Source organism: Anabrus simplex, chromosome 5 (genome assembly GCF_040414725.1).
Source record: "Anabrus simplex isolate iqAnaSimp1 chromosome 5, ASM4041472v1, whole genome shotgun sequence".
NCBI classification, from domain to species: domain Eukaryota; kingdom Metazoa; phylum Arthropoda; class Insecta; order Orthoptera; family Tettigoniidae; genus Anabrus; species Anabrus simplex.
This window is the reverse complement of record NC_090269.1, coordinates 279,974,353-279,998,327: the sequence shown is the minus strand read 5'-3', so window position 1 is coordinate 279,998,327 and position 23,975 is coordinate 279,974,353. Positions and strand designations below refer to the sequence as shown.

Below are 23,975 nucleotides of genomic sequence, written 5' to 3'. Positions count from 1 at the left end.
CATTCATGACTACACACTTACCTGTGCAGTGTACCTTTCCTGCTCTCAGACAAATGAAAATGAAGTACAGAAACAGAGCTAACATAGAGGCTGCATCTTTGGTTCAAGTGACTATGCTTGTAAAATGCCTCTTTTAAAAACAGCACCATCCATCCCACTGATCCAACAAGCACAACAAGTTAATTTTTCCAGTAAGTTTCCAGATCTAGACTGTTTTAATTATTAGCCAAGTGTCACATTGTTTTATAATTTCTGTGCAGTTATAAAGTAATGACTTTATGAAAATAAAGTTAAATTAAACTATCAAAGAAAGTAAATATTAGTCCTAAATATTATACGAATAAAATCAAACATGGTATCATTACAAAATTCTGTTTTTCTTTACTGAATGCAATTTTATGTTCTGTGGCTAAGGCGTCCTTAGACATGCACGCAGTATGCTCAGGAGGCCCCAGAGACAAAATGTTTGGGAAACCCTGCCTTAGATCATGTGTTATTTTTATATTCCAAGTTTGTTCTTCATATTCCTTGTTATTTGTCGGTTTATGAGGATCATACGTTCTGCTCCGTTTGAGGAGGGATTTTTTTCTGTGTCAATGGAGTGAATTTCATTTTAATTTTTATCAAGTAATGGTCTGATCCGATATCTATCCCTCTCAGGATTTTCACACTGCACACAATTTGTGAAAAAGCACCTAAATACCATGAATTCTTTTTAATTGAATGTATGTTAGTTTAAATTTCCTATGTCTCCACAGAGGCACATTTGACTATATTCTTCAAGATTAGCTCATCACCAAAGGCTACGATTTGTTACATAAAAAATATTTTAGTGTTGTTTTTAAAACGTATATGTAACTTCTTTTCCGCCATAACCTACTTATTATTAATGTTGAGCATCTCTCTGACAAATCCTTCATTCTCAAATAGAGTAGCATCAAAAGAAATTACTTCCTTACACATCGTTGTACTTCAATTACGTACCGTACCTATTTATTCCTTTACTGATCACGTAAAATCTACAGATTACTGACGAATACCAACCAAGGTTTATTTTTATTTCATAATACAATTTGTGTGAAGCACATGGGAGGCTGATAATGTAAAGTATGACGACTTAAATATATGATTCTGCTCTCGTGTAACGACTGTCAGTGGTAGTTTCTCACAGTTCAGCTGAAAGGCCACCCAAGAGTGGGACTGCAAAATGTTTGCAAGTGAACCATTTAATTAAAAAAATATTAGAAATATTTAGGGGCATGTTTTGTCTCCATTTGAGATTTCATCAGCCATAAAATCACGTGGCAGATTACAAAACTCAAATCAGAAACTGAAAAAAAAAAAAGTAAAAAAATGGGAGAACCCAATGTTCTTGTTAAGGACTATTTGGGAAATGCAGAAGATATAAATACATTATTTACACAGATTGACCTCACTTCTTGCAAAATCTTTTGTCTTCAATGTTAAAAAATGAAATTAACTTGAAACTTACAAGCCTGCCATAACGACTCGTACGGAATCGATGTCCACTGTTGCTGTCCGTAATTGAAACAGAAGTTCCTTTTGAACTATTGAGAAAACATAGAACTAATATACATATATTTAAAGAGGTAGTTTAAAACTTCTTGCAAACAATCTTTCAGCCAAGTTAAATATGAACGACCTTACTTGAAAAACATTGCAAGCATTGTTGGAATCTGGTAGTTTCAGTGTGTTGACTGGGGAGATCGAAATTCCGGTCTCGGAAACGGATTGGTACTAAATCCACATCAGGGGCCTATTCCACAAAAGTATGGTCTTGTAGATTACAAGTAAATTCTCTAGTACAAATACCAGAGTTTCTGTTCCACAAAAGAATTTTCTAGTTGTACTTTACTACTTCATACTTATAAATTACCAGTGAATTTTTATGGGTGTGTTCCACGAAAGTACTAGTACTTGTAACTTACTAGTGAATTGGGAAGTATTCTCTACCAGTGAAAGAACAATAATATATAAATGTACCAGTGCTACTTAAATATGCTTATTTCAGATATATTTTGATAAATATGTGGTCTAGGCAGTAGCGATAGTGATGAAAATGAAAACTACCGTCTGTACAGGGAAAGAATAAACTTCCAGTTTAACACTGTATTTGAATACAATGAACGTTTTAGGTTAAGCTCAATACAAGTGGAAGAACTTTTGCTAGATATTAGGCATAGATTAAAACATCCTACAAACAGAAAAAAATCTCTCTCTGCTAAACAACAGTTGCTAACAACACTACATTGCCTAGGAAATGGCGGTCAGTATCATGGTATCGCAAATATGCATGGGATGCGACACCGTGTTGTCATATTTATTCGTCTTCCCCTCCCCCAAACGTTCTGGTTGTGGGCCAATCGCCGTTGAAATTTGTCAAACTATCTTCGTTCCTTTTCTTTCCTACTTCTTGTTTAATTTAATACATCTGTACTCTGAGCATCGCGCTCATTATCTTCATTGAACCTACGGCAAGAAAAGCTTCTTGTATGTGATGACCTCTACACGGAGTGTTCGTACTGTGGTGCTCCGCCCCCTAACCAATTAGAGCCCTCTGCGGGAAAAGCTCTTCCTCGTTCATCCTTGCTAAGTGTGAGAGCGGCCATTATAGTGTTGTGAGTAATAGGAGATGGACCTGTGTTGTGTCTCACGTGCGAGAGGATTTCGGCGTGCATCATGGACTACAACAGAAGAAAATTGTGAGAGGGCTCCTTCTCTCGCCCTCAATATGTTTTTAATGTAAATTCCATCTTCATGGGAGCGTCACCAGACTATGTTTTTTAAATTTTCTGTAAGATTTCATCATCTATGAGAGTATTAAAAAATGGCGCTACGGCATCACCTCAATCCAGCGGAATTTTTTTTGGTGCCTCCATGAACATGGTCTCCTTTCTGCTTTAAACAATTTTGAAAAACTATTGTGTGGCGTATGGAACTCTAAATTGCTTTCAGTCTCCTCCTCTCGGCTTAACCTTTTAAAAAAAAATTGTATTCTAAATATCATTTGGGTTCGTTGTAATAGAAGTGTTCATGGTATTGATCATGTACTGAAAGTATTGTGATATTGATCTCGGGTGAAGCTGAATTATGATCTAAATTATAAAAGAAAAACAATGAACAGATACCGAACTATTTTTAAGTATGTTTGCTACCAAATCATCCCACTAGGTAAAGTTTTGAACCATATGAGTTCTAACCAAGAGGACGGTAATTTTATTTAATTTTTCTCTGTCTTATTTTAATTTTCTTGGTTCTTTTGGGTAAAATTATCCTTTTCTATTTAGTTGTTTGCGCCATTGTTACTGTTGTAATTTCCGTTATGGCTTTGGTTTATGGCGTGTGTGCGTTGTCATGGCGATTGGTGACGATTGTTGTATTGTTGATTATTCATGTGGATGATGATGATTCCTTTTTCTCCGAGTGCAGCTATCTTCTGTGACGATTCTATTTTATTGGATTATTTCCCCTTCCTCTTACGAAATTTTGTGTCCGTATACGAGCCATTTATTTTATTATTTGGTTTCTTATTCTCCGTTTGAGTGGTAGCCGTTGTGATGATTGATCTGGACTGCCGATAGCCGTTCCTGTTGGAGAGAACTCCTTGGTTAAAGAAGTATATTTTAAAGAAAAATAATAATAAACAAAAGAATTATTTGTTTTCCCTATTCCTCTGGTATGTTGAGGCCTCCAAGATTTTAGTTTAAGTTATGACTAGTTCATTTTCCTTTTTTTTTTTTTTTTTTTTGCGTTGGTCGACCACGATTTGTAATATTAACTTACGCTTTAGAGTTTTAATTTAACTCAATTTTCTATTTGTTTCTTTTTTAATTTTTCCTGGGTGGACATTTTCCCTGTTACTATTTCATTTTATTTAATAAATAAATCCTATTTATCTCTTTTGATGAAAACACGTTCTTTTAAACAGTTGGCAATTTGACACCAGGTACCTTTATAATTTTCCACGGGTTTTGATGAGACACTCTTCCATCAGTTCTGGCAAGTTTCTTTCTGTTTTTATTTTTTATGAGGGTGTCTGATTACGCTTCCTGTTTTTCCTTATGAACTAGCTCAGCTGTGTACCAGCTGGTTAGTTTTCATTTATTTTACTACCGTTATCGTAGTGGTGGTGTGTTTGTCTACGTAACGGGACAGATGGCAAAATCTTTAGTCTGTAGGTCAATACATTCTGTGGTAGCTGCACCAAAACAAATATCTTTCCTTCTTTCTATTCCCTTCAAAATGCACAACTACGTTTCTCTTGACATCATTTTAACAATTCATGCCGGGTTTTCAATTTCGTTAACAATTAAGTTTGGCGGCCAAATATCGTTATTAGCGGCATCTGATTCCTAATGGCAGACCAACGTATGTCAGACTATTGTGGAACATATGCGAGGATCACGGAAGAACAGAATGGGTGATATTAATGGAGTAATTTCCTAACATCAAAGAAATAAACTGAAAAATAACATCTAGCATTAAAAAATTCACAGAAATATTAGTTCTTTGAATCTTTGCTGCATAACTTACCTTAAAATACAATATTACGATAAACGAGGCATGCATAACCAAATTCAACGAATGGAATACGAAGATAAACAGCTGATCCATGCTATGGCGTAGTATGTTTATTGATATGTCGTCACTTGTAAAACTTGTAACAATTCACACTGGTAATATGCAAGAGACTTTCAATCTTTCATGGAACAGAAATGTAAAACTCCATACATTACAAGAACCCACACTAGTAACTTGTAATGTACCAGACCAAACTTTTGTGGAATAGGCCCCAGAACACACGCAGTAGCATAGCAAGAAGCAAGTCAGAGTGGGGCTCATCCTAAACCAGCTATAGGGAGTGATATTTAGAATTTTGATCTCCCCAGTCAACACACTGGAACTACCAGATTACAACAATGCTTGCAACGTTTTTCAAGTAAGGCCATTCATAATTAACTTGGCTGAATGATTGTTTTAAACTACCTCTTTAAATATATGTATATTATTGTTCTATGTTTTCTCAATAGTTCAAAAGGAACTTCCGTTTCAAATACTGACAGCAACGATGGACATTGATTCCATACGAGACGTTATGGCAGGCTAGTCAATTTCAAGTTAATTTCATTTTTTAACATTGAAGACAAAAGATTTTGCAAGAAGTGAGGTCAATCTGTGTAAATAATGTATACATATTTATATCTTTTGCATTTCCCAAATAGTCCTTAAAAAGACAATGGGTTCTTCCAATTTTTTTTTTTTTATAACGAGTTTCTGATTTGAGTTTTGTGATCTACCACATGATTTTATGGCTGATGAAGTCTCAAACAGAGACGAAACGTGTCCCTAAATATTTTTAATAAAATAGTTCACTTTAAAGTGATGTGTGTTGATTGGGTGGACCAAAACCCAACATTGTTTCTTAGTTTTAACTGTATCAATACGGATCTACACGAAGTTCGTAAATTGTACAAGTAAAAACCAACTCGTGATCCCCTCATGACAACATTTCTGCAGATAGAGGGCAGTTACGAATATAAAGTACAAATGATTTATTATTATTATTATTATTATTATTATTTTGAGTACGCTAATGATCCTATACCATTACCTTCCTGTTTTACTTACGGCAAGTGCACAGGGGCCTACTGATGAACAGCCAAACGAACAAACGTTTTCTGTCACATAAATCTGGCATGCAGCTTAGCTGAGTTACGTTTTGTTTCACTTGCTTGATCGCCTTGATGGTTTTTTTTTTTTTTGGATATTTCAGACACTTGCTAAAAACTAAAACTAAATTTTTAGCAACTTTAGGGAGACATGTCGCCAGAAACACTCACGACATACATAAACAACCACAGGGCAGCACATATGATATAGTACCACAAGAAAACACAAAATTCCTTTAAATTCCATGCGAGCCGTGTAAACTCTGTACGTGGAAACTACTACTTCCACAGTCCACAGCGGATTCTCATTTTGTAGGCTACTTTAAACTTTCAGAAAAATTTGTTTAGACTTCCTACTTAATTTCCCCTCACTTTTATTAGCTTTAAAGTATTACACTGGTGACTCAAGCGCCACAGCGTCATCCAGACGATGCTCACAATTGGCAGCCATTATGAATACTGTGCATTGAGCATGCTACTGCAGCCAGTATTGCCACCAGATTTCTTGCATCCATCTTCAACACTGTAAAAATTATACAAACTAAACAGCAATGGAATAAACTCGAACAAAGCTTAGTAAGTACACAATGCAATAAGATACCGAGCTGATGTTAAATACAGTAATTATGTATTTTGCTACAAATACCACGGAGATCAATAACTAGTCACAGCCATCTACGTATGAAAGATAAAGAGTTGGTTACGAACCTGTCTAACATACAACTTGTGAAATATTTTCCATATTTTCACAGAGCAAAGATTTTAATTGGCAGAGTCAGTTCTCCAGAATATGTAACCAAACTGAGAGAACCTTCTGACTACAGAAACAAGCAACAAACATAGGAACTGTTCACAGCTGCGGAAGCCTCTTCACTGACCAGAAGTCTGGCTAAAATCAAAAGGAACCACTTGGGTCTTGAGTTGACTCTGAGTATAGTCCATTTACAAGTAATATTCTTTCGAATATTTTGTGCCAACTACATTTAAAAAAAAAACAACTGTTCTTAGACAACGCATAATCTCACCCATCAAAATTAATCTTGGTTTCAAATAATGGACTCGTTTTTGCCCACTATCTTCCAAGCAACATAACTTCCCTGATTCAACAAATGGATCAAGGAGTAACACTGTTTCAGTTTATCCTTTCAAAAGACAGTGCTGGATCCATGACAAAAACACTGAAATCGTAGAAAGTGGAAGAATCAATTTTTGCAGTGTGTGAAGAATTACATTTCCGTTGTTCAAATTATTGGAACAAATTAATGTTCTAGAAAATGACATAGAAGAAAACAATATCAGAGAATGTCACTATCTTGTTAAGGCATATCCAGGTTGCAGTAACGTAGACAATGACACGGGAGTTGCTCAGTCGTGATGCAAATGAAAGGAACAAGCGATTTGCAAGATTATGACATCGAGCATGTGTGCAATACATACACTCAGGAAAATGATGGGAAATCCCCAGATACTGATGAATTACTGATTGACACAGTAGGATAGAAAATCTCAACATCTACTGTGATGGAAGTGGTTGACATAATCAACTTTTCTGAATAGCAGGACTGCAACTACTATCCTTTATAAATGGAAGAAGCAACAATTCTAATGTTAGAAAAATTGTTACAAACTCAGAAAGACAGCAAGGAAGAGTTTTTTTTTTTTTAAATCAAAAAAACCAGCTTGCTACTCTGCACTTTAGTGTATATGGATGCTTCAATGCTTGTATACTGTACTATTACTGATGTTTTAAATTAATTTTCCACTATCTACAATATTTTATTTTCTGTGTAACCCCTGACATTCATTAGTGTGGATAATGGAGTTTGTACTGTATGATCAGGAGTGGATAGAATTATATTTAGGAAAAATTGTACTAATTATGTATTTCCTTCACATTAACAGCAAGAGGTATTATTACCTGGACAGTAAAAGCTCCACGAAGCGGCAATGCCCCTTATCTGCAGCTATAGTAAGAGCAGTATCCCTTGATGATGGAACAGGAGGAGCATTAACATCAGCACCTTTATCAAGGAGAACACGGCCGACTTCCACATAACCTCCACTGGCAGCTTCCATGAGAGGTGTCAAGCCCGTCTTTGCCCTATGTTCTACGTTGGCTTTACGATCCAGTAATAGTGATACAACTTCATGTCTTCCTTGAAAGCACGCCAAAGTGAGAGCTGTATTGCGATTTGTTTCAATCTGGGCGTTGATGTCGCTACCCATGTCGAGAAGTAATTTCACTGCAGCTGCATAATACACAGAAAAATGAACAAAATTATCCAAGACTGAAAACAAGCAATGTTAACAAGGTAAAAGGGGAAATTATAAAATAACATACAGTCTGGGTCATCATCAGCCGATTATAACTTCTTTTAAGTAACTCACATTCCACTTCGTCTAAATTGAACAGTGCCTACCCCCGTCATTTTTATATCGCCTCTTCAACTGATATTGTGTGGACTTGACCTTTAACTTCTTTCTTACTTATGCATTGTTTTTCAAGTTATAATCGGCTGATGATGACCCAGACTGGGGTCGAAACCGGTACCATTTCCATTTTTAATTAAATAAGAATGTAATCTCTACATCTCTTATTTACTTGTATTGAATAGGTTGAACTACCATATTTATTATTTCAATTTAACTTGTGATAATTTTCAATACGGAATATATCTTTAAACAACACTAAATCATTTTGTTCTGTTAGAGTTGGGAACGGGTTACCGAGGAGGGGGTATTCACTAAAAATAGTGGATTTTGAAAAGAGAGAGAGAGAGAAGTCAACTCTGTAATGAGTTTACGTCTGATAAAGAATAAATTTGTTGAATACAGTAGAAGTCCGCTATAGCGAGTACAGCATATAACGATAACTTTCGTTCATCCCTTCGAAATTCCTATATTAAACTGTGTATTATCCTTTGGTTACAGCGAAAACCCTATCACTGACGCATCCGTTATTACGAGCGATTATACGCGCACGATTTTTTCCGTTGCTGATATTTATGCACCCAGTCATTATACTGCATGCGATCGATCACCTTCGGTACCGTATAGTTTTCTCGCTGTGCCCACCAGCGAGCTCTTCTATCACTAATCACAGCAATTGGTGGTGTTCCACTAATAAAATTATTTTCTGAATCACTCTCACTGACTAAAACCTCACCAGAAAAATCTTCAACTCTACTATCCAAGTTCCTGTTCACCTTCTGTCGCTACATAATCGTCATTCCCTAAACTATTTATACAACCAACTATATCGTCATTGTTTGTAAACATGTCGTCACATAAGCCGCCATCACTGTTGACGTGTGCCCGAGATATGCGGACATGATGTTCACTCTTCTTTAAATATTCGCCACACGAAAACAAATAATTTTAGGCAGCTCCTAGTGATAAATTTGGAAACTACACACCTTCCTTGATAAGAATATACCGATACAGTAGAACTTCGATAATTCAAAATCAATTAATTCAAAATCCCGCCTAATTCGAAAAAGTTCTCATTCCTGGAAATATGAGGTACGGTTTTGCACGTTATTTAAATTGTTTAATTTGAAATACGGATAATTCGTAATTCGAAGAACAATGTCTGTCCCTATTACCGAAATTCAGACTTAATTAATAACTGCCTTTACATTTTAAATTCAAAATTAATCCGCATCACTTAGAATCCGCCTTCCGGAACCTGCTGGGGGAGTTTTCCGTACTTTCACTCTGGTGCGTCTACAGAGTGCTTCATATTTGCTAAGTTAGAGTGAAATCGTAATTCTTTTGTATTCAGCGTTTTAAGGAATGCCACAATATCACGTAGCAGGCAGTGCGCGGAGAAGTAGAATCCGTAAACACTGGCGCTGCATATAATCAGTTCGTACGCACCGAACAATATTGTCAATGCCAATGAAACTGGATTGATCTTTTTTATGCCGAGCCCAAAGGAGAGAAGTGCCAGCCGGGAAATCATACAAGTGTGTGTGTGTGGGGTGGGGGGGTCATTGTACTGCGTTGCAATGCATGTGGAAGTGAGAGACTTCCTTTCCTCGTCATAGGAAAGTTCGATAAACTACGATGTTTTAAGGGCATCGGGTACTTCCCGTGCAAGTACAGGACATCTAAAATGCATATAGTACAGTAATCCAATGGATAATGATGCACAGGGGAGTCATCTTAGATTTCTTCTAGTCTTTGAATCAGGTTGTTTTCTTTTTTCTTTCATTGCGTGAGGTTATGTTTGTCAGCGAGTTATCTTACCTACTTACTCCATGGCTCTACGGTCCTTTAAGGACCTTGGCCTCCTTGACCACAGCTCTCCAGTCGTCCCGGTCTTCAGCACGCCTACGCCACCTCCTGACTCCAAAGGTCCTCAGATCAGTCTCCACATCCTCCAGCCATCTCATCCGGGGCTGACCTCTCCTTCTCCTGCCCCCAGGGTGTCCTGTCAGTGCTTTCCTTGGAAGTCTTCCCTCCGCCATCCGTTGTACATGCCCTAGCTATCCAATTCGTCTCATTTTGATTGATGTCACCAAGTCCGGCTCCTTATACAATAATCTTATTTCTTCATTTGTTCTGATTCTTCATAAATCTCCCTCCTTCACCGGTCCAAATATCTTCCTCAGTACTTTCCTTTCCCACACATTTAATCTCCTCTCTGTGGCCTCAAGTCAATACCCATGCCTCACTCCCATGCATAAGCACAGGTTTAATTATTGTTTTGTAGAGAGTCAGTTTTAATTTCCTGCTTAAGTTTTTACTTCTCAGAAGGGGATACAGTGCCCTGTAGGATCTGTTGGCAGCCTTAATTCGATTTACAATATGTGTGTCAACTTTATTTTCTGATGTTATTACTGAGTCAAGATATGTGAAGCTATCTACTGCTTCAAAGGTATAACCATCCACTTGGAGTTTTTCAGTGTTCCTTCCATTTCTCTCCGTTACCATATATTTAGATTTAGCCTCACTTATCTCCAAGCCCAAGGACCCAGCCGCATCTTTCAGCTCCCTCAAGGCAGTTGTAAGTGCCTCGTTACTTCTAGCAGATATCACCACATCATCTGCATAAGCCAAAATTTGGATCAGTCTATTGTAAATATTACCACCCGGATTAGTAGTTACTGATATTACAGCTTTCTCCAACACTAGATAAAATAACACTGGTGATAAGGGGTCTCCCTGCCTTAGGCCTTCTTCGGTTCTGAAAGATCTTGACAGACTTCCCTGCACTTTTATCAGACTTCTGCTGTTCTCCAGGGTCATCTTGGTCAATTTCATTAACTTCCGTGGGAATTTAAACTCCTTCATTGTTTCCCACAATGTTGATCTCTTAACTTTGTCACAGGCTTGTTTAAAATCTATAAAAAGATGCCCTAGTCAAACGTTGTATTCATTTGTCTTTTCCAGAGTCATTCTCATGGTGAAAATATGGTCCATTGTCGATCTTCCAGGTCTGAAACCAGCTTGGTACTCCCCTATAATTCTTTCTGCTCTACTACTAACTCTCTTTGTTATGGCTGTAGAGAGGATTTTGTATACTATACTCAGTAAGGATATACCTTGATAATTCTTATGTATAGGACATATATTTGCTAGTGTCCAGTCCTCCGGCATTGGACCTGTTTCCCATACCTTTTTAATTATCTCGTGTATTTTCTTCACCAACACTTTTCCTCCATGTTTTACCATTTCTGCTGTTACGAGGTTATTCCCTGGGGATTTACTGCACTTCAATTGTTTTATAATATCTCTTATTTCTTCAATCCCATATCGTCTTCATCCTCATCTCCATTCTCCTCATCCCTCTCTTCCTCCTCACACTCATCACCATATTCACCCTCCTCATCTCTCTCTGAAGTTTCCATACGGTCTGATCCTTCTTTTTCTTCATTTATTGGTCTGACAGAAAGTAATGTTTCAAAATATTTTGCCCATTTTTCCAGAATTCGTTCTTTCCCAACAATGAGTCTATCAGTCTCATTCTTAAGCATATTCACTCTGGGTTGATATCCCTTCTTTACTTGTCCAACCTCATGGAAGAATTTTCTGCCTTGTTTGTTTTCAAACTACTTCTGCATTTCATCCACTCTCTCCCTTTCTTCTATTCTTTTCTTGTTCCTTATCAATGTCTTTGCTATTCTCCGTTTCTCTTTAAAAACTGCCATATTATTTCGAGTGGGTCTCTGTAGCATTCTTTGTCGGGCAAGATTTCTCTCTTCCAGAACCTTAGCCACTTCTTCGTCATACCATTTATTTCTACTCTGTTTCCTTCTCTCTCCAAGTACTTCCTGCGCCGTTGTATTTATTGCTAGCAAGGTTTCCTCCCACATTGTGTTGATGTCCACATCTCCGTTTCTGCCCATCTGTAGCTTTCTTTGCAGCCAGTCTCTATACTCTTCCTCCTCCTTCTCATCCCTTAACAGTTCTACATTATAGATCTTGCTCTGCTCTGCTCTGCTCTGCTCTGTCCCTGGGTTTAATTGCCAGTCTTTCTCGGAACTTGATTCTCACCAGTATTTGATCTGAATCACTGTCTACACCACGCATGCTTCTTACATCCATTATATTGGAGGCATGTCGCGTATCTATCAGCACATGGTCTATCTGGTTCTTTGTCAGACCGTCCAGTGATATCTATGACTCTTTATGGATCTCCTTATGGGGAAAACATGTGCTCTTATTCACCAGCTCCTTGCTAAAGGCAAAGTCAATCAGTTTCCACCCATTTTCATTTGATTCTTGGTGTTTGCTATGATATCCTGCCACTGGGTGGTTTTCTTTCTCTTTGCCTACTTTGGCATTATAATCTCCTAGGACAACTTTAACATCATACTTGGGCAACTTGTCATATACTTGCTCCATTTTTTCACAGAAATGTTCTTTCTCTTCCTCATCGGCATCCTCTGTTGGGGCATGGACACTAATTAGTGATATGTTGGCAAATCTCCCTCTCAATTTTAACCGGCATAGTCTGGGGCTTATTGCTTCATATTCAATCACATTATGACTGACCGATTTCTTGACCATAAACCCTGTTCCTATTCTATTTTCTTCCTCCCCACTATTGAACAAAATATAGTGCTGTAAATCTGTCACCTCGATTGTCTTCCATCTTATCTCCCGTAATGCTGCCACATCTATCTGATATTTAAGTAATTCCTCCTCCAATTTTCTACTAGCCCCGGCCCGAAAAATACTTCTCACATTCCATGTTCCAATATATCCGTATCGTTGCCATTTAGCACGCTTTAGTCGTCGTAAGTTTGGGACCATCCGGTTATCTTGATTTGGTTTCTGAACAATATGTAGTTTTGTGGTAGTGGAGTTGTTAGCCCCACATACCAACCCCCAACCTGGAGGACCAGGGTATCACTCTTAGTCTGGATCATCACCTAGACCTGTCCGGCTTGGGTGGCCCTACCAGGAGCATATGCTCACGCCGACATAGCTCTAAGGATCATTTGAACACGCAAGCCTCCAAAACACCCGGCAAAATGTATTTTGCCTTCGTCAAGGTGGTGATACCATCGGGAGGCAGAGAGTTATCCAAGCGTGTTATTTGAATACTGTAAATGCACCTTGTTGGATACATTTTGGAAATATTTTTATATGGCATTTGAAAGGTTTAAAGTGTGTATCAACATTAATTGCATGCAGTAACAGGCCTTAAGAATATTTTGTGACGCAGCAAGGGTTGGCACTTCTGAACTACGTGTTGGCGGTTAACTCAACATCACATAATTCGAAGTCTGATTCTTGCGTCCCAACGACTTTGAATTAACTGCGGTTTTACTGTATGTGCTAACATCTACCGGAAAAGGAAGACCTACAACGGTTTCTAAAGAAATCTGCACGAAGGATGATATATCATTCCCGGCACTTCAGGAGAGTTCATGGAGGAAAAAATCATCCCTTGGCGCTCAGAGAGTTAGGTAAATAGTGGCTAACAGAATGGCCCCACTGAAACACGATATCCTACTTCTGAGCAGTTAAGCAATAAAGGACAAGGTCAACAATCAGGATACCCGTATCGGTGGCCGCTGGCCGATTTGGGGATAGTGACTAGGTCACCGATGTCCAAGGAAAACACGAGTTACAATGCATTGTTGAAATTAACATAGACTGTGTTTGCAGAAAATAGCAGCAATTGTGCTGCAGCATGAATTTTGTGTAGAGCCATCACATGTATACTACTAACATAAACAAAAAAAAAAACAGTTGCATTGTGCCACAAAGAAAGCCTTGTCCTTTTGAGGACCAAATTAAGCCAGAATACAAAAACTGAAAAAGAATGTTAAAATATCTAACTGGATGAACACACGGCACCAATGCAGTTTCACACAAAATACTACAGTTATAAGGCTCTAGATATTGCAAAGAAAAAAAAACCATGTATTTCACAGCAGAAAGCAAACAAAGGATGGTTGGGGAGATTTGTGAAGAGGAACAACCTGTCCCTTTGAAGAACGTCTCTATGCAAGAGAATGCTGGTGGGACTGTATTGAGAGTCTTTTAATTCCCTTGGTATTTCAGATTCGAAATTAAATTTACGTTCATTAGAGAATGATGCTTTACTACTATTGCCAATCGTCTCTAGCATGGGGCTAAAATGACAACCCTTTTATATCTTAGGGCACCATTTTAAGTTCCTTGTTGCTTTCTCCTAGCAACCTTTAGGCGTCGTTTCATTTCTCTGTTGCCTCCTGATGAAGAATGGCAAGGTTCCTTTTGAAACGCGTAGTGTGTGTTTATAATTAATTACACGGCATACGCCCAAAATGTACTTCATGAATAGTTACACAGGCCGTGAAAGTCTAAATGATAATTGTTTAAGTTGTTTAGGTCAATACTGCTTCCAAGCACCCATTCTTCTATTACAACAATAATAAAATAATTAATAATAAAAGAAATAACAAGAATACCACCACAAAGCTAAAGTTGTGTCTATAAGTAACAGGATTTGCAATAAATATTCACATCTAAACAATTTAGTTATGAACTCACCAGTGTGTCCATTCATTGCAGCTAGCATGAGAGGTGAAATACCAAGTTTGCTGCCAGTACGAGAATTGATTTCCGCGCCGTGAGCCAGCAGCAATTTAATGATATTGACATATCCCCCGGACGCGGCTAGACTTAAAGGTGTATAGTCTGATACATTTCGATGTTCTTTGTTGGCACCACGGGTTAAGAGCAATTCAACCACCTGAAAGATATCAAGACTATCAGCGATAACACGAATATAACATTAAAAAGAACACACAAAAAAATTCACACACTAAATACTTGCCTCATACCGACCACCAGAGCAAGCAAGAGACAGAGGGGTATCCTTGGTTCTTTCCGACTGTGCCTCTATGTCTGCACCATGGTTTAAGAGAATTTCTACCACTTTCTCATGGCCAGCCGTCGCAGCCAAAATGAGTGGGGTGAAACCTTTCTTGTCTCTATGTTCTGTGGAATATAAAATTATATTAATTCAAATTCTCTCAAAGACTGACATCCAACTACACTAGGCACAAAAAAAGGAAATATTTTGACATAGTACATTAAAATATTGATTAAAACTAGTTCCTAGGAAAACTGATTTATTTATTCTACATCTTCCTTAAAATGCTTGGGATAAGCCTTCAGCAAATCACCAATTGCGACAATGTAAACCCAACTTTTCAAATTTTGCATGAAGAGGACAATTTACAATATACACTGGCTAACAAAATAGTGGATAACTTTGTAAAAATTGAATTAGAAACGAATCCCCACCAATGTACCGAGACAACTTCCATTTACAATACTTAACATTAAAACATGTATTAAACAGTTTTCGAGATAAGAGATAATAAATGCCACTCAAATGTGTCTTTTCAAGACTAACTGCCAGGTGCTGAATTTTTGCACCCATAAGCAATAAAACCTTTTAGGTTTTAGAAGCTTTTGTGTTTGGAGAATGAGGTATTGATGGATTATCAATATGTGGTATAATATCAAAATTTCTTCAGTTTATCATTCTCATTTTTTATTAGTATAGATGTCTTTTGGCTGAGAAGAAAGTGCGACAACTATCATGTTAATCAAGGATAGATGAAGTATTAGTTACGCTGATCATGTGACTGGTGTATCTTTTGGAAGTGTCGACCACATTCCGAGATGATTATATGAACTGTGTAGCATTTATTAATTTTATTTTTAAGAGGGTAATTCCAAAAATAAGATCTATTTTTATATAAATACAGGCTTGGCAGCCATTGAGAATGGAGCTCCCGTTGGATGTTACCATCAAGTGCGAAGTGCGCGCAGTTATTCGGTTTTTGAACGCAAAAGGTACTGAACCGATTAAAATTCATCGCCAATTGATGGAAGTGTATATAGCAAGTCGTGCATGGATGTCAAAAAATGTTCGTAAGGGGTGTAGAGAGTTTGCAGCCGGTCGGACTGAAATTCACGGCGAACGAACAAAGGAGCGAGAGACCGTGTGAAGGTTGAGCAAATCATGCGTGAAGATCGGCGGGTCACCCTGAATGATCTCTGCACTTTGGTTCCTGACGTTTCCCGAAGCGCCGCACACAATTTCCTGAACAGCATGGCGGCGAGCTGGTATGACATGGGCGTACAAAAACTGTCAGTGTCTACAAAAATGTTTAAAGATAAACTTACTTTATTTAAGCAACTTGTCTTCGACTTCTACACAATTTCGGGACTTCAAATTTATTAAACCGTGCTGTGACTTCGCGCCTGGCAGTGTTTGCAGGCTTGTTCAATGAACTGTTCACCTCTTCTCAAACATTTTAAGGCACAGTGCCGGACATTGCGTGTGTTGTGCTAGTCTTCAGTGACTTGCGCCTTGCTACATATAAGTGACCGATCTTCCACTTCATCTGGATTTTATGATTTAAAATCGCGCAGTAATAATCCCTATTGTCTTATATTGCTTCTTGAACTGCTTTAGAGAAAGACTTATCCTTTAATTTTTTGGTTTCCTATGCATTGTTTTTCTATTTTTAATCGGCTGATGATAACCCAGATTGGTGGTCGAAACTGGTACCGCTTTTAACCAAATAAGAATGTAACACTACATTTCTTATTTACTTGTATAGAATAGGTTGAACCACTTTATTTCTTGTTTCAATTTAATTGTTTTTCAATATATTTACAAAAATGTATGGAACGAAATGGCGATTATGTGAAGAAATAGCTAAATGTTCAAGCTGCAAAGTGATGCAAACAATTGTAGATATAAACAGGTCTATCTATTTATTTAAAAAAATCAAGAGACCTTATTTTTGGGATTACCTTCATATAACAGCTGGGTTCTTCAGTCTACCAAATCTAATTTTGAATAAATAAATTTAATTTATAAATTACCTGAAAAAGAAACTACTTAATTTAATAAATAAAATTAAATTCAATTAAGATTTTAAATTAAGTTTTTTTCTTTTTCAGGCATAATTCTGTTACCATATGTTTTCTTTCCTTTTTCCTTTCCCACCGAGCAAGTGGCTGTGGGGTTTGGATCATGTAGCTATCAGCTTGCATTCAGGAGATACTGTGTTCGCACCCCACTGTTGACAGCCCTGAGGATTGTTTTCCATCGTTTCTCATATTCACACCAGGCAAAAGTAAGTTAATTAAGGCCACAGTCGCTTCCTTCACACTCCTAGCCCTTTTCTATCCCATCATTGTCATAAGACCTATCTGTGTAGGCATTATGTAAACCATATTGAAAAAAAAAAAAAAATCAGGTAGTTTATACAGTAGAACCTCAAGTATACGTTCTCGGAAACTAAGTTTTCCCGTATTATCTGTTCAAATTACGTGGTCCCGCGAACATAATTAAATCACGTTGTAAAAATCCTGCATTATCCGTTCTTCGAAGAAACTTAAAGGTCCTATAGATGTCGATTCCCATAGGGAATCTGAAACATTTGTCCTGAATGAGTAAATTTACAATACCATTATAAATGGTTCGTTATTGGACATTATAAATTTTCCAGCTAACTCATTCTTGGTTGCCAGCGTTTCGCCCTCGTGTGCTAGGGTGGGCTCATCAGTTGGTACCTAGCCCACCTACCAATACGCTGGCCAGTGCATACCGTGGAGGCCACTGCGTAGGCTAACTGGAGCCACCGGCAGTGCCAATGCACTAAGAGACTTTGTCTCATCACTAAAAATTGATGTCTGCTTGGCCATCAGATGTACGCTGGCCAGTGCATACCGTGGAGGCCACTGCGTAGGCTAACTGGAGTTATGTTGAGCAGGGGGCCTTTGGGTGAAACACAATCATTTTTCCTCAATAGGACAACATGTCTCAGACTATAAACACAGTTTTACAAACATCGATAACGATGTGCAAATCCTAAACATAAACTCCAAAGGCCCCCTGCTTAACATAACAGAAGAATTTTACATCACTCTAGATCAGTACACCAATCCAAATTACAACATAAATGAAATCACAGAAAAAACTAACATCATCTTCAATACAGTTATCCCCGCCCTAAAAAACTCTTACCTTAAGTTAATCGATAAACAGAACGCGACACGCAACAGAAAAACACCAAGCAACACACCCAGCTCCACCCCTACCCCCACAACAACAACTCTCCCTACCCCTCCTTCCCTTCCCCTCACAGCAGCTAGTATGAGCCCATGAAGGACACGAAGTAGTACATTACAAGCTCGCACATCAAACACAACTCAGCTACACCAATAACAGTAAGTACATATTCCAATTCACACACATAACCCTTAGACATTCCTTTAAAACAATATCACTTATAACTCAATCTTATCTTCCACAGATAAACATAACATCACTGCACAGCTACAAATGGGAAAGGAGCCACTACTTTGAACCCAATGTCATCCAAATTTATGGACGCCATAGGACAACATGATATGTTCCAATAAAAAGGCGACACACACAGCAGAGCTGAACATATTTTAGTTGAATTTCATCCGTACATTTGGCACTTTTCTTAAAATTGGAAAGTGTTTTATCCCACATATACACATGAAGACAAAATCTTTTACCCATGAATTTTTATAAACTCCAAGAATAGCAGCTGAAGTGTACAACTGTAAATAAGACTCAAATACGGAAGTTAGTCGATCTATTGACCAACAAGCAAGAACGAATGTTCATATGCATGAAGTGCTTTTATATATTGTATTTATCTTGTGTATATATATATATATATATATATAAAGTTAGTTTAAGTAAGATATGTTTTATACACTAATTTTAAGGCCTTCAACATAATATTTTAGACATACAGTTGCAATATTGTACATAATGACATATACGCCTGTTCACGCTAGGACATGCCCCATTTATATGTGACTAAATGTACATCATCATCATAAGGAATAGTACCGTAACTTCTGCAGCAACTTCTCCGGTATTTCGTATAGATATACGTTCAAACTATCGCGAAGGTAATAATTTACTACATTAAAAAACACGATACGCCTGTAAACTTCCATTTAAAAAGAAGTTAAAGAGATTACACGGTAATAGTTAACAGTCGTATTGTTATTGATTATTGTCGCTCCTCATATTCAAATATTGCATTGTTGGCTACAGTCGTGAACAAAGGGTGTAGTGTAGTCAAGTAAATATAAATAAAAATCAGCTGACCTTGTATTCCATTCATTTGTACTTCTGAGTAGGTAGTTAGTATCCGTAATTTATATTTCGCTCCCTCGATCTTTCAGTATTTATGAGCGGTTAGCTAATAATAATAAAGTTCATATATCCCAGTAATTGCAGTTCAAGTCCCTGGAGTAATAGTAGTAGTAGTTTTGATAGAAATATTTGAGAAATTACTGTAGACAACCTCGTATTTTTCAGTAGGCGTAATTAAGGACACTTTTTTTTTTTCTCCGTCCTGTGGAGTAGGGAAAATAATAGTAATCCACCAGCTGTAATAATCACATAACCACATTTCAGTAGAATTGTAGTGAAGATAAGGTATAATATATTAGATAGTATCTTGCCAGTTATATTCGTGTTTTTCTTCGTGTACGGCAATCCTTTTGATACTTAAGCATTTAACCAAACGCAGTATAGTGTAGTGTAGATACATTGTAGTATAGATACAGTACGGTACATTTAGATAGTGCCGTATCTTGCCTGCTGTATTCGTGTGTTATCTTTCGTGTGTATCTATTAGACCCTAATACTAATAATAATTTGTCTAAGCATTTAGCTTCGTTGGTAATCTTTGAGTACAGTAGTTCTTGCAAATTTCATTTCTGTTGTGCTTAGTAGTGACATACGGTACGGTACCGGTATCGTAATTAGGATACGTCTGAAAGTAGTTTAAAAATTACTGTAGTGTACTGTACAGTAGTATACGAGTAATATCCTATTAGAATTGAGTGTGCTTATTTTATTATTGTAAAATATTTGTGTAGTACTGGTGTAGTAGAGGTATCCGTAGAAACTCTTATTAAAATATTGTTGAAATTAGGATAGGCTTAATTGCAGTTTGGAATTGTGTAGTTCTTGTGTATTACTTTCGATATTCAGTAATTAACAGCAGTTTTTATCGTGTTAGGGGTTGTAGCATAAAAAAAATAGAGCACGACTAAGTAGTATTGTAGTGTAGTCGTATATTAATTACATTATTGTTGTGTACTATCCCAGACAATATATCCCTCCGTTCATTTATTTTTTTGCAAATAAATTACTTAATTTTTTTAATTTATAATTTTTCCCCCGTAAAGAATGGCTAAGGAGCGCGAGTGTACTTATTGTGGGTGTGGTGAGGCATTGAGGGGTATGAGGGAGGAGTTGGAAAGTTTGAGGGAGATAATTAGGATTCTCACAGAAGACAGGAAGGAAGATAGGACTCCCTCAAACAATGTACAGGTTACAGTAGGTGTACAAGAGGGAGGAGAAGGAAAGGGAGGAGTTGTAGAAGACAGGTGGTCTAATGTTCTAAGGGGAAGGAGATTGCAGGCCAAGGGCTCTATTCAGGATCAGAATTCAGGACAGGTGTCTGTGCGAAATCTGTACGAGTCACTCCAGGTAGAACAACAGAGGGAAGATGAGGGACAGGGAACTGTTGCTGAGATGCATGGAAGTAGGAGGAAGGGAAAAGGTAGGAAAGGGAAATGTAGAGTAGAGGATAGGAAAAGACAGGTGGAACAGGGTCATGGGAAGGAGAAAAGGGAGGGGGAAGTAGCTTCTGCAGCTATCAGGAAAGATAGGGCTGACCAGGAGGGGAGGGGATCAAATGAGGTGGGTAGGGTTGAGGCTCTGGTCATGGGGGATTCCATCGTTAGACACGTGGGGAAAGTGTGTGGAGGAAAGGGAACCAGGGTAGAATGTTATCCAGGAATTAGGTTGAGGCAGATGTTGAGGAAAGTAGAAGAGAGGGAGGAGGGGAAGGAGAAGGTGGTAGTGTTTCACATTGGTACCAACAACGTAAGGCAAGCTGATATAAGTACCAACATAGTTGGAGATGTGTGGGATCTGGTAAATGCAGCACGGGTGAAGTTTAAGAAAGCGGAGATTGTTATTAGTGGAATACTGTGTAGGAGGGATACTGACTGGAGGGTGATTGGGGATTTAAATGAGACTATGGACTGGGTATGTGGGAAACTGGGAGTGAAATTTCTAGATCCTAATGGGTGGGTAGGAGATAGGGATCTGCGCTCGGATGGCCTTCATTTAAACCGCAGTGGTACGTATAAGTTAGGAAATTTGTTTGGAAGGGTAATAGGGAGGTACATTCAGGGAAAAGGGATGGCTTAGGGAGCGGTGATAAGGGAACAGGGAACTGGAAATCAAGTAGGGATGACATAAAATTGTTAGTGTTGAAATGTAGAAGTATTGTAAAGAAAGGAATAGAATTAAGTAATTTAATAGATATATATTTACCAGATATTGTAATAGGAGTTGAATCATGGCTGAGAAATGATATAATGGATGCAGAAATTTTCTCACGGCACTGGAGTGTGTATCGTAGAGATAGGATAGGAAAGGTGGGAGGGGGAGTTTTCATTCTGGTGAAAGAAGAATTTGTAAGCTACGAAAAAGTTAAAGATGAGACACATGAAATTCTAGGTGTAAGGCTCATTTCTAAAGATAATAGGCAACTTGATATATTTGGAGTGTACAGATCGGGAAAGGGTAGCACTGATGCGGATTCGGAATTATTTGATAGGATAGTCAGCTATGTGGGAAACGACATGGAAAGAAATGTGATTGTAGCGGGAGATCTGAATTTGCCAGATGTCACTTGGAAAGGAAATGCGAACGACAGGAAGCATGACCAACAAATGGCAAATAAGTTAATATGGGAAGGACAGCTGATTCAGAAAGTGATGGAACCAACCGGAGGGAAAAATATCCTGGATGTGGTGCTGATAAAACCAGATGAGCTCTATAGGGAAACTGAAGTAATAGATGGTATTAGTGATCATGAAGCTGTTTTTGTGGTAGTTAAAAATAAATGCGATAGAAAGGAAGGTCTTAAAAGTAGGACTGTTAGGCAGTACCATATGGCTGATAAAGCAGGTATGAGGCAGTTTCTAAAAAGTAACTATGATCGGTGGAAAACGGTAAATAAAAATGTAAACAGACTCTGGGATGGGTTTAAAGAAATTGTTGAGGAATGCGAAAACAGGTTTGTACCTTTAAGGGTGGTAAGGAATGGTAAAGACCCACCTTATTATAATAGAGAAATAAAGAGACTAAGAAGGAGGTGCAGACTGGAAAGAAATAGAGTTAGAAATGGCTGTGGAAGTAAGGAGAAATTGAAGGAAGTTACTAGAAAATTGAATCTAGCAAAGAAGACAGCTAAGGATAACATGATGGCAAGCATAATTGGCAGTCATACAAATTTTAGTGAAAAATGGAAGGGTATGTATAGGTATTTTAAGGCAGAAACAGGTTCCAAGAAGGACATTCCAGGAATAATTAATGAACAAGGGGAGTGTGTATGTGAGGATCTTCAAAAGGCAGAAGTATTCAGTCAGCAGTATGTAAAGATTGTTGGTTACAAGGATAATGTCGAGATAGAGGAAGAGACTAAGGCCAAAGAAGTAATAAAATTTACATATGATAACAATGACATTTACAATAAGATACAAAAGTTGAAAACTAGAAAAGCGGCTGGAATTGATCAGATTTCTGGGGATATACTAAAAACAATGGGTTGGAATGTAGTACCATATCTGAAGTACTTATTTGATTATTGTTTGGTCAAAGGAGCTATACCAGATGAATGGACAGTTGCTATAGCAGCCCCTGTGTATAAAGGAAAGGGTGATAGACATAAAGCTGAAAATTACAGGCCAGTAAGTTTGACATGCATTGTATGTAAGCTTTGGGAAGGCATTCTTTCTGATTATATTAGACATGTTTGTAAAATTAATAACTGGTTCGATAGAAGGCAATTCGGTTTTAGGAAAGGTTATTCCACTGAAGCTCAACTTATAGGATTCCGGCAAGATACAGCAGATATCTCTGATTCATGAGTGTGTCGCGATTGACCTGTCTACAGCATTTGATAGGGTAGATCATGGGAGACTACTGGCAAAAATGAGTGCAATTGGACTAGACAAAAGAGTGACTGAATGGGTTGCTATATTTCTAGAAAATAGATCTCAGATAATTAGAGCAGGCGAAGCTTTATCTGACCCTGCAATAATTCAGAGAAGAATTCCTTAAGGCAGTGTTATTGGACCTTTATGTTTTCTTATTTATATAATTGATATGAGTAAAGGAGTGGAATCAGAGGTAAGGCTTTTTGCGGATGATGATAATCTCTATAGAGTAATAAATAAGTTACAAGATTGTGAGCAACTGCAACGTGATCTCGAAAATGTTATGAGATGGACAGCAGGCAATGGTATGTTGATAAACGGGGCTAAAAGTCAGGTTGTGAGTTTCACAAATAGGAAAAGTCCTCTCAGTTTTAATTACTGCGTTGATGGGGTGAAAGTTCCTTTTGGGGATCATTGTAAGTATCTAGGTGTTAATATAAGGAAAGATCTTCACTGGGGTAATCACATAAATGGGATTGTAAATAAAGGGTACCGATCTCTACACATGGTTATGAGGGTGTTTAGGGGTTGTAGTAAGGATGTAAAGGAGAGTGCATATAAGTCTCTGGTAAGACCCCAACTAGAGTATGGTTCCAGTGTATGGGACCCTCACCAGGATTACCTGATTCAAGAACTGGAAAAAATCCAAAGAAAAGCAGCTCGATTTGTTCTGGGTGATTTCCGACAAAAGAGTAGCGTTACAAAAATGTTGCAATGTTTGGGTTGGGAAGAATTGAG

General features: G+C 37.8%; 1 protein-coding gene across 6 annotated transcripts in view; it reads right to left on the bottom strand.

Annotated features, from left to right (window-relative positions):
* LOC136873986 (ankyrin repeat domain-containing protein 17) overlaps nt 1-23,975 on the bottom strand; it is a 918,230-nt gene that overhangs the window by 291,566 nt on the left and 602,689 nt on the right. For all 6 annotated transcript variants that reach the window (XM_067147404.2, XM_067147402.2, XM_068227616.1 and 3 more), the window contains 3 exons: nt 14,971-15,134; nt 14,685-14,886; nt 7,609-7,939 (listed from right to left, as the gene is read on the bottom strand). In XM_067147404.2, the coding sequence (XP_067003505.2) occupies nt 7,609-7,939; nt 14,685-14,886; nt 14,971-15,134 (697 nt within the window). The remainder of the gene's footprint in view (nt 1-7,608; nt 7,940-14,684; nt 14,887-14,970; nt 15,135-23,975) is intronic.